General features: G+C 37.7%; 1 protein-coding gene across 9 annotated transcripts in view; it reads left to right on the top strand.

Moving 5' to 3' along the window:
• The first annotated feature begins 1760 nt into the window (after positions 1 to 1760).
• ADGRL2 (adhesion G protein-coupled receptor L2) overlaps positions 1761 to 11457 on the top strand; it is a 124580-nt gene continuing 114883 nt past the window's right edge. For all 9 annotated transcript variants that reach the window (XM_062497806.1, XM_062497805.1, XM_062497804.1 and 6 more), the window contains exon 1: positions 1761 to 2201. In XM_062497806.1, coding sequence (XP_062353790.1) covers positions 2129 to 2201 — 73 coding nt within the window. In that variant the 5' untranslated portion in view covers positions 1761 to 2128. The remainder of the gene's footprint in view (positions 2202 to 11457) is intronic.

The raw sequence follows: 11457 nt of genomic DNA, 5'->3' as shown, positions 1-11457 counted from the left end.
TTAGATTTATTTTCTTTTAGTTACAAAAGAGTCTCAGCCCAGTGTTAAAGATCTGAGGCTGGAATGTGACTGTGTGTTCATAACTGCTTCAGGGTTGTCCTGTGTCACCATCTAAATTCAGGTGACACCTTGTACCTCAGGGCACACAGGGAGAGCCACGCTCTGCCCGTCCTGCTCTCGGTTTGCTGTTGCCCGCTTCTTGTTGAAATAGGAGTTGAAAAAATGCGCCTGTGACTTAAGAGCACCTGTCTGTAGTTGGAAATTGGAAAAAGGGTTCATTTTTATGTATCAATAAGCATAAAATCATATGGTCTCAGATGTCAGTTTTCTTTCATTTCTCTGTGTGAGGAATCACCAGAACACTTGTGTTGCGAGAGGGATGCCTCCAGTTCTCTTAAAGAGGAGCCAAGTAAAGAAACCTGCTTGGCTATTTAATAATCTCCACAGACACACTGCCTTCATTGAGAGCCAGAGAAATTTTCCATAATGTTTTCTGTTCATTCCCATCTTCGTCTCCTTGTGGAAAAAAAAAAAAAGGAATGTCAGTCTTGTTGCTGTTTCTGAGCTCAGGGAACAAACTTATCATTGATTATGATTAAGGTTGACTAATATACACTTTCTACTTCTAAAAATTATAAACATCCCATAGAATTTCTGTATCTGGCATTTTGTGCTCTTCATCCTTTCCACTTCTCCTTGCCAAAAGGGTAAATGTATTTTTAAAGCCCTTAACATGCTCTTGTACTCATAAGAATCATAAGTGGCCCTTGGATCCTGCCACTTAAATTTTTACACAGTCATTGTTACATGGTTTTAAAGTAATATTAATTTCAGATATCTCAGCAATACATCCTTGCAGTCCTGTTCGTTTGTCCTGGAAAGACCAAGTCAATGTGACACTGGGCTCAGCCCTTGGCATCTATGATTTGCTGGAGTGTTCTGTGTTCTCCAGAGTTGTTTCACATATCTGTAATATGTAGAGCCAGCTTTCTACTTAAAAATCATCTGTTCTTCTAGGGATGTTAATTTTTCTCTAGCTTCCCAAACTCCTAATAGTCAGGGTTGAAGCATGACCTAGCTTCACACAGTGAGATATGGAAGAGGATGTGTGTAGTTACTCAGCTGGCTGGTGAGAGAATAGAGTCATTAGCAAAAGGGAGCACTCTGCTGTCAAATCTTCTACCACAGCTACTGCACTCTATCACTGTAATTATATTTTTCAAATGCAAATGATAGCTTGAAGAATTCTTCCTTTGGTACATCGTTTACAGGAGCAGCTCAGTTCGTATTTCTCAGTAGGAGACAAATCTAGTCTGAGGCTAAGGACAGGAGAAGGTCTCATCCATTGTTTATTCCCTTTTGTCTGAAGATGTTTATTGTGTAGAAATACAGCTAACTGTGCAGTCATATGAAGAGGCTGCCTCACCAAACAGGGTATTTTGTCAGCAAAGCAGCTGTTACTGCCTCTCTCATCCAAGGAGAGCAATCTCTGTGTAGCAGGAAGGGAACGCCAGAACCATGGCAGGGAGCAGACCTGCTCAGCCTTCCTGCTGGGAGGAGTTGCTGTGTTGTTCTCAGCCTCTCCATGATTCAAATCCCCAAGAAATATGCTAGTGCCCTAGATTTAATTTTACTGTGGTTCTTTGAGGTAGAGAAATGCAGGTTGTGTCAGATTTGTGGAGTCAGAAAAGCTTAGCCAGCTCATCTGTAGGTCCAGTTTCTTATATTCTGTGCAAATGTTCTCCTGTTGTTTTTTTTCATGTGTCTTAGTGCAAGCACATCAATAACACTCCTGCTTTTAACTTTACCATGTATCATTATTTGGCATTGTGCTTAGCGCTGGTTGACCTTGAGAGATGACATCCCATAATCCTGCCAAATTCACAGCTAAAGTGCAGGTGTACTCTTCATTTTTACTAAAAATTTCCGTCTTCGAATGTAGCAAAATTTAGTATTCCAAATTACTGGTGTTCAGGTACTGATAGATTTTTTTTTTCTCCTTTTTTTCCAAATCCTCTGCTACTCCAGGTATGAAGATGAATAATGCAGACCACTGGTTTCGATGATGCTGGGCTTTTATAACTGGATTCATTAAGGAATACAAAGAAAATTCTTACAGGGATCAATAATGGTGTCTTCTGGCTGCAGAATGCAAAGTTTTTGGTTTCTGCTCATTATCAGCTTCCTGCAGTGTACTGAAGGTAAGCTTTAGTTTATTTTTTACTTGGATTTGCAGATGAGTTCAATGGACTGTACAATTAATTTCTGTTAGATGACTTGAAGTTTGAGGATATGAAACTAAATGCATGTGTAGCATTTTCTAGGTTTAATTTATAAGACTCAAATTGACCCTTTGTAATGAAGAAAATAATAAAATAGTTTTTTTTAGGTTTGATAGTGTCATATGTTTAAATTGAAATGCAATGTTCAGACAAGTGAAGTATTAATAGCCTTGATTGGTAGGTGTCTTATTTTTGGATTCTTCCTGTTTATCCTTCCTTTTCTATTCTCATTGCACAACCATTTAGAAGAAATGTATGGATATGTTAAATGAGATATAAAACAACTAAATGAAATACCCATCTTACTTTTCTAATTTTGCTTACTGAAAACGAAATGGCAAACACTTCATTAAGATTAGTGCTATGCTAGTTAAATTTCAGGAAATAAAACTCAAAGTTCATACAGAAATAGCATCTACTTGAAAATATTTTTGCTGTTTTTAGAAAAAGAAAAAATACTTCACTGCTATCAAATGTGTTTAAAATAACTGTTAAATTTAAGAGATGAGTAAGGAAAAAGATTTTTAAAAGAAGTTGCATTATCTATTCTTTATCTGTTTTTTTTTTTTTATAAGCTATACTTCATCCAGTTACTGTCTCCACAGCTGTTCTTGTGACCCTTTCAGTAAACAGAGGAACACGAATGAAAAGGAAAGCATGACTTATGAATTCTTAATTACAAATATTCGTATAGAACTTGAGGCTATTTTTGGGTGTAAGCATTTTGATTGACTAGATTGCAGGTGAAAAAATTGGTTTAGTAATAAAATAGCATCTCCATGCTATGTCACTTTATTCAGTAATTGATGTGTAATGTATAGACTTCTTTCCTGCATCTTTGTCATGATCTCACCAATTTTTTAAGCAGATACGCACCTTAGTCTATCAAAATTCCTTGAATTTTAAGGCCAGATTTTCAGAAATGCTTCTGGAAAGCTACCCTACCTCCCCCTCTTTTTCTCCTAAATTAGTCTAAGTAAAAAGGAACTATTATATAAATAAGAAGTCCCTAAAAATTCAAATATTTTATGCAGCCTTCCACACTCACTGCGTAATTTCCTAAGCTTTCTTTGTAGACTTGCAGAGCTCGGGTGGTGCTGACAGACGAGCTTTGCTGAAATGGGTTGTTCATCTGCATGTGTGAACACACACATCTCTCAGGGAGTCTTCGGAGCCTTCGTGGCGGTTTCTCGACTTGGGGAAGTCTCATTTCACCTAAATAGCTTTCACAGGCAGTTTCCCATCCCTCCCCTCCTTCTTAAATCTCACCAGGATGTAGCAGAAAACTGGCATTTCCCAGTGCAGATCTGGGCTGGTGTCATCCTTGGTGGGACTCCTGCTCTGGGAGCTGCTGCACTCGCTGCCCTCCCGGTGCCCGTCCAGGCTGGGACTTGGCTGTAATCTTACTGTGCAGGAAAGTAAGTACAAACAGCTGCCAGGTGAAATGCTTCCCAGCCTCTCTGCTAGGTAAGAAAGGTAGATGTGGGTTAGGAGATTGGACTTACAAACTTTATGACTGGCTGATTTGGTAATAACTGGTGCTAATTATAAATGCACTTACATTGCAAAAGTGGCCGCACTAGGTGAAACCTAAGGTGAAGGAAGCTGAGACATCTATTTATGGGGGTTTTCCTGAAGTTTTAAAACACTAAGGATTTTATTATTACTATCATTATTGCAATTGTTTCAAATCCCTCTACTTAGCGCATTTTACAAGCATTCAGGTACTTGCAGTTTAATGCTGTGTGATGGTTGAAAACCTTTGAAAGCAGAAAGGAAAAGCAGACAAACAACTTTCTGTGGTTTGGTTACAGCTGCAAACAGCAGGCTGGAAAGCGTGTTTTATCTGCTGAGTTTGGAAAGGAAAACATCAACTGAGAACTTCTGCAGATTGAATTTTTGCCATTTGCAGAAAGTGAATTTTCATTGTCATCTGTAATATTTCAAGTTCATTTTGTTCTGTTCCTGTTTTTCTTGCTTTTAGTAGCCAGTAGCAATCTTTTGATGCTTCAGTTGAGAATTTACTTTTTTAAAGTCTATACAAGAGCTGCTTTTCCAGCTAAAAGAAACAGGGAAGGAAATTGGGAGCAGATAACAGAATCATACCAAATTAATTGTAAATTCTTAAAATAAATGAAATACTGTGGCTCTGTATACTGGAAATGAATATTAATATAGAGTTGGCTTCCAGCCACAGAAGAAAAATGAATACTGCATTATTACACTTTCTCACAAAATTACATTGCCTTCTGCTTCAGTAATAAGAGATGCCAAGTATAACATGCTTTAGTAGCACTTCATGCCTGGAAGTACGAACATGAACAAAGGTTAAAATAAGAGCATCTAACTTTTGCTAGAAATAAGAAAATCTTTAGTTCTCCTGCTTGGAATGTAGTTTTTTTAAATAGAAATCTGATGTGTACATGAAGGTTGTTGCAGTTACTGGGAGAGATAAAACCTGGCTGAATTCCCTGCTGTTACATTTTAATGTTTCTGTACAGTTTAATGGAGAGGAAGGAGGGGCTGGGGGGAAATGATCCTGGGTGTGGACAAGTGATTCATTTATTCATATAATGAAACATTTTCCAATCAAGAAAAGGCTTTATTACTCTCACCGCCTTAACTTTAACTCACCAGGGAATTAGCAAGCAGGCACAGTTGTACAAAGGCTGTAATTTTCTTTTACTGTTGCCTATCCAAACAGGAATCCTATCTTCAGATAAGAAGGTCTTGGTTTTGCTCTTGTTTTTCCCATGGCTATGCAGTCCAGATGGGATTGCTTTTGAAACAGTCCATTCCTTCAGGAAAAAATGCACCTTGAATGGACAAGTGCCGACAGCTGGACAGGAAAACCACGCTGAATTATTATACACTGCTGGTACACCTGTTCAAGAAGTCAGTATTGTTGTGTTTGTTGTTACTGCCATAAACAGCAAGCATTGCAGCCCTAAATGAGGAGGAGACAAGAGGCTGGAAAAAGGAATGAAAAAGCCTAGTCATGAGCTGGAGTGTTACTAATTTCCTTTCTGAAAGTTATTTTTCTGTCCCATTTTCTAGCATGTTCTGCATAGGCTTGTCTTTCAAACTGCGGCTCTGTTGCAAAAGGCAGACTGAAGGGACTACCTTGGGAAGCAGTTTGGCTCAGCCTTGAGCAGGTGGCCCTGTGAGGCTTGGCCTGGGGACTTGGGCAGAGCAGAGCTCCCTCTGCATTGTGCCAGAGCCTGTGTCTGTCTCGTGTCCTTGTCCATCCCACCCCATGTCTGTCCCACCCCATGTCTGTCCCACCCCATGTCTGTCCCATGCCCTGGTCTGTCCCATGCCCTGGTCTGTCCCATGTCCTGGTCTGTTCCACCCCATGTCTGTCCCATGCCCTGGTCTGCCCATGCCCTGGTCTGTCCCACCCCATGTCTGTCCCATGTCCTGGTCTGTCCCACCCCGTGTCTGTCCCACACCATCAGGAGGGGCTTCCTGCTCAGTCCCATGCAGTTGAGTCCCACACCTTTACTTACCTGTTCCCTACAAACTCTAGGAAGTTAATTACTTTTAACACCATCTCTTTTTTCCCCTCATTTTCCCCCTTCCTAATTAGGTGAAATCATCTAACAAGTTATAAATTATCTGAGAAAATACAGAAAGCCAGAGAGTGAGATCACACGTCTTGTTTCCATAGCAAAGCAGAGTAGAAAGCATATTATACATATTATTGGTTTCTCTTCAAGCAAGTTAAGACAGATACACTAATATGCATATGAAAAAAAGATGTCAGAGCTAAACATTCTGATGAATATTGGTTTTTGGACAGTGCAGGCTTCAGTATTTTAAGCTTTATCTTGCTTAAAAAGTCCACCTTTTTGACTACCTTTTCATGCTGTTTGTTTTTATTCTCTTCTGCTGCTTGAAAAGCACAAGTGCCTTCGAAGCACTGAAATAATTTTCTTTGCTAACATTCTATTTTAACCAAGGTTTAATACAGTTTAAATCCATTTTATTATGAATTATTATCTATGCTTTGTCCAAAGGAAGAAGCATCATGCTTTCATTATCTATTTAATTCTGTTTTCCTAAATGGAACTAATGTTATTTAAAGAAATCCAGCTTGTCTTTGCTTCTTCTTTTTTTTTTTTTATTTTTTTTTTAATGAGCATTACACTGAAAAAGATACATTCCTGTAATTTCCAGTTATGCCAGCCAAAGAACTGAGTGCTGAATTGGAAGAAGTTCTAAGTGCATATTCAACGTTAGTGCATTTACTAAAGAAAATACTGGATACGGATTATCTACTTTGGGCCACTACAAAGATATTTCCTATTTTAGTGTATTACTTTAGCTCTTCATCTTCCTGTCAAGCCACTGAGACGTGGAGTGTCAAAGGCACATTGCACAGGTACTGAACAAAGTGTGAAAGCACATCAGCTTTCCTACATGCTTACTAGGAGTATTAGTAGGACTTTGCCCAGGATAAAAATTATAAAAAAACTTGTACCATGGACTTGAGTAGGAATCAACTTCTGTTAATTAGTGGATTTAGGTTCTGCAAGGAGTGAAGTCCATTACAGAGTCACACCAGAGCAAAGAGGAGCACTGATTTAATTTCCAGCTGTGGAATTTATCACAGTGAGGGCTCTGTCAAGAGAGTGGTTCCAAGTAGGAACCACTTGGTTTACAGAGGTTGCAAAGCATCCATGAGCACACCCAGTGTGCTAAGGCCAGACCCACATTGCCCACTCTTTGGAGGATCCCTCTAGTAAGCTTAATGCTATCTCTCTTTATGTCATGTATATGACATGACATGTATACATGTCTGTATTTACTCTGATATGGTTTAGGATTCTTTAGTAAATATTCTTTTTTCTCCTTTTCTTAATTGGCTAATGCAGATTATGCAGAATTTTTCTGAAGAAAGCAACTGCTGCTCTGGGTCCTGTTTTCTGTCCTGAAAGATCATGCCATTTTTCAGTGGGATTTTCTGGTGCATACTTATCTTTTCTTTTCTGAGGGAGGCCTAACATATCTTCTAAAGAGAAAACTGATCTAAACAGTAAGACCAAACTTTTTCTTAAAGAAGAATGTCTGTTAAGCTTTTCAACTGCATTTCCAGAAAATAGAGACTGACAAACTGCCCGGAAAATCCGGAGATACTTTAACATGCTGGCAGTGACTAACCTTTTATATATTCCCAGAGTAGTGAGGTCTGCAGGATTCTATGCTGCAACATTACACTTTTGAAACCAGAGCAAAACCACCACTATTTCAAAATGTGGAAGAACCATGTAGAAGGACGCATGAATAACCATTTTAAATACTGCACTTACATTTAAATGAAAATTTGCTAGGAGTCTTACAATTTAAGAAAAAAAGAATAGTATAAATGCAGAATTACTATGACATGAGTAATAATATTACTGTTTTGATATGCTCTCTTCTCAGTTACTCAAAAACATTCTCCTTTATGAGGAAAGATTTTGCATATTCTTGGGCTTTGTGTTCAGAAGAAGGAAAAAGCCCAGTAATGTGTGAAATGATAGAAGTGCAGTGTGTTGTGCTAAGGGCAGATGTGGTATGTTTGGATTTTTCTGAGCCGCTACTGGAGTTTACTGTCTTTAGTTGCTGTAACCTTGGTGGGTCTCAGTGGGTGAGGTGAGCTGTGCTGATGACCAGTGCAAAGAGAGGGTTTATTTAACCTTCAGCTGGCCTGCTCTGGCATCATTGCCTAAGGAGCTTTTCTTTTCTTAAATGTAAATCTGAGAATATTTTAGATTAGTTTATTATGATAAAGGGACCTTTGCAGGAATACAGTAGCAGAATTTGGAGATGTCTTTTAAAAAGTAAATAGGCTTTATTAGTATTCTATTATATGGGAAAGAATATAATTTATTTTTATTGAGTTGTATTTTAAAAAATCTTTAATAATTTTTCATTTCTGTTTTTTTGTGAAGTTGAAGAATGCTGCTCTTCTTAGTAACAAGGTTTTTTATATAGTTTTAACATTGTTTAATACTGTACTTTCAGGTCATTGTATAAAATGCAAGTATAACTGCCTGAAGCATCTGATATCAATGAATGCTTCAGCACTGACTTTCTTACTGCATTTAGTGTCCTTATGATCAGATTATAAAAATTATCATAATGATTTTAGATTCAATATTTGTTGCCAAATTCTACAAGCACATAATGGATTTTATATTTGCAAGTAGATCCATTGATGCTCACAGTTCTACATCTGTGAGTAAAAGGCACAGAAAGTAGTAGCCTGTGCTAATTGTGTATTGCATGGAGGGATGTCTTGATAGCAGGAAAAATATGCAGGATGCAGGCATTACAGAAAAGTGACTTACACAAACGGCTCCAAAACGTTTTCATGTATGTGTCTGCTTCCATGTTTGTGCTGGCGTTCCAGATGTGTTTCATGAGGAAGAGGAGATAAAACTATTCACAGAGACAAATCCTTGGCTTGTCCATCCATACTCCCATTACAAAGGCACTTAATAGAATAGGAGCTTCTAACAATGGCAAAGAGACACTTAAAAATTGTCTGACCTTTTGCAGTGCTTAACTGGTGTCGTCTTCATTCATCAATGTTGTTTATGTAGAAGAATATTTACAGTTGCTCCTTTTGATTTTTTTTTTTGTTTGCTTATTATGTTTGGGTTGATATTTTAAATGAAACTCCAGAGCACTGGATAATTTTCCAATCATATTTTTTTTTCAGGAATACTAAATTTTTTACATCTTTAAAACAGGAGATATTTTGTATGAGTGCCTCTGTAGATGAACCATGCCTGAAATCCACAGACATAGCATGGTAAATTAAATAGGCAGTTCTTTTGGATAGTAGGAGCTGACAAAACCCTTTTGCGTGAGGTGTTTCAAATTTCTGCTGTTCCAGAAAGAGTCTCAAACTACTCCAGTGGCTTTCAAAACCCGAATGTGCTAAAGCTCTGTGTGTTTCTATAATCTCTACCTCCTTGCTTCCATTTGAAGCATAAAGAAATGGAGCTGTATGAATGTTAGCTCTGCTTGGGGCTCCTTCTTTCAGTGAGGGAGACAATTCATCCATGTCCCAGTGACATCAAGGTAACCTAAGTGTGCATGTACTGCTGTTGGCAGTGGTAGAAGAGGTTCCCTGGTTGTTCCTTCTGAGCTTGGGCCAGTCCAGGTGGTTGGGAATGTTAAATTCTTTTTGTTTTCTCAATTTATCCTAGTATAATAATCCCTGATATTTTCTCGGTGTATAAAGGATGTGTGGGGGAGACTAGTTGGGAAGCAAAATGAATTTTTTTCATCTGTTGCCTGAGCAACCCATACATGTGAGAAGCCCAGGGGGACCACATAACTTTCAGTTGTTGGATACAGCACTCGGTGAGTTTTATGAGGGATCTTGATGATGGAAGGAAAGCTGGCTTTTGTGTTCTCCCTTGAAGGGATTTTGATGTCTCTCTCAGGAGTTAGGTAGTTTTGTTCTCTTCCAGCAGAAAGTGCAATTAATGCAAGGTGCTGTTGGAGCAATTTTCTTGTTAAATTTGAATTAGGTAATTCATTTAGGAAACCTGAGAGGAAGTTGACACACTGTAACCAGATTCTCCTATATGCTGCACTTTCAGTTGGAAAAGCAATGGGAAATGTTTGCCTTTTATAGGCTTCAGTGCTGTTTCATATCGCTTCTGTTTTAACCATCTTCTGAATGAGCTTTAGTCAGATTTTCCTGTTTGCCACTGTGACTGTCTGCATGTGGCTAGATCTGCCTTCCACAGTGTTTCTCCCATTGAGCTACTCTAGTTCCTTTCGCTTAGGCTTGAATTGCCTCTAATTGCAAAATGTTACTTTAAGAATTAAGTGGCTATTTATTCTGCAACACTGTAACATTTACCATTGAAAGTCTATTGGAAAAGTCTGGGTTTCCGGCTGGGGACTGATAGTGCTTTTTAGTGGCTTAAGATAAATATGCTTTTAGTAAACAAAGCTGAACAGTTTGTTGCTTACGCTTTTGCATCATTTAATTTGCAACAGATGAAACTGGCATGCGTGAAGAGTGAAGCATGGAAAGTACTAGAGGGCAAACGGGTGGTTTGTGATGTGGATTATTACCCATAAAGATGGATAGGGTCCACAAAACATCACTTCATCTATTAATGCACCAGCTGGGAAAAAAAAAAAAACAAACAAAAACATCTATCATCATACTATATCATGCATAAATTGCTTGGTTTAGGCCTTCAATTCAAATCCTGCTCAGTAATCGTCTGTATCTTTATGCTAGTCTAAAGATCTTTATATGTATGTAGATCTTCCTAGATATAAAAAGCATCTGTACATTCTTAAAAATTCACAATACAAGAGGCTGGAAGTCATCCATATGTAAACTATCTTGAAGGATTTATGATACAGTGTTTTGTTCTGCAGTGTAAACTGAGTGCCAACAGAAAAACAGTCAGAATTACATCTACCCAGCAGTCTTTCCTTTACCAGTTGCAAAGTAATCTAATAATGTAGCAATTGTTTTATGCTTTATATGTAACAATATAACAATTATTTTGCTGTACAAATTACTTCAAATTTCACACTGATAAATCAACAAAGTCCTGACTCAGTCCTGAGAACAATTCCTGTTATGATATTTTGTCTTATCTCTTTGATGCATTATTTTCTAGGTTAGATTTGTCATGGATCCATTTTAACTGTATTTCTGTGTTGCTTTCTTTTTACAAAAGTTTTTTTTTTAAGTATGAAGAGAGACTTTCTGAATATTTGCTGTTAAAAATTTGTCATCATGTTAATGTTATTTATAACAGATTCAGTGATTCTGACTTTATTTACCTAAGAGCCTCATCTATTTTGATTCTTTTTATTCCCTTTTTTATATGACAAATTAAAAATAAAATAGAAAAAATCTAGTGACAATAACGGGGAAAAACTAGTAAAGAAAATCTTTGGTCAAGGTATAAATGATTTTGATGTAATCAAAATTCATTCTCTTGATCCTCTTTCCATCTGGAGTAAGGGATAAGGTTGTAACAGAGGAAAAAAAAAAGTTGCATTTAGAAGCATTCAAGGATGTTAAGCAACAATAAAACTCTGTAACCATTTAAATGACAGCAGCTGGCTATTTGAATTAACTTTGTGTTTGGCTTAATTTTGGGGCCTAATTATTCCTAACTTACGTGAGTAGATTTCAATT

The sequence above is a fragment of the Cinclus cinclus genome, chromosome 8, assembly GCF_963662255.1.
Source record: "Cinclus cinclus chromosome 8, bCinCin1.1, whole genome shotgun sequence".
NCBI classification, from domain to species: domain Eukaryota; kingdom Metazoa; phylum Chordata; class Aves; order Passeriformes; family Cinclidae; genus Cinclus; species Cinclus cinclus.
This window is presented reverse-complemented; position numbering and strand designations above follow the sequence as displayed.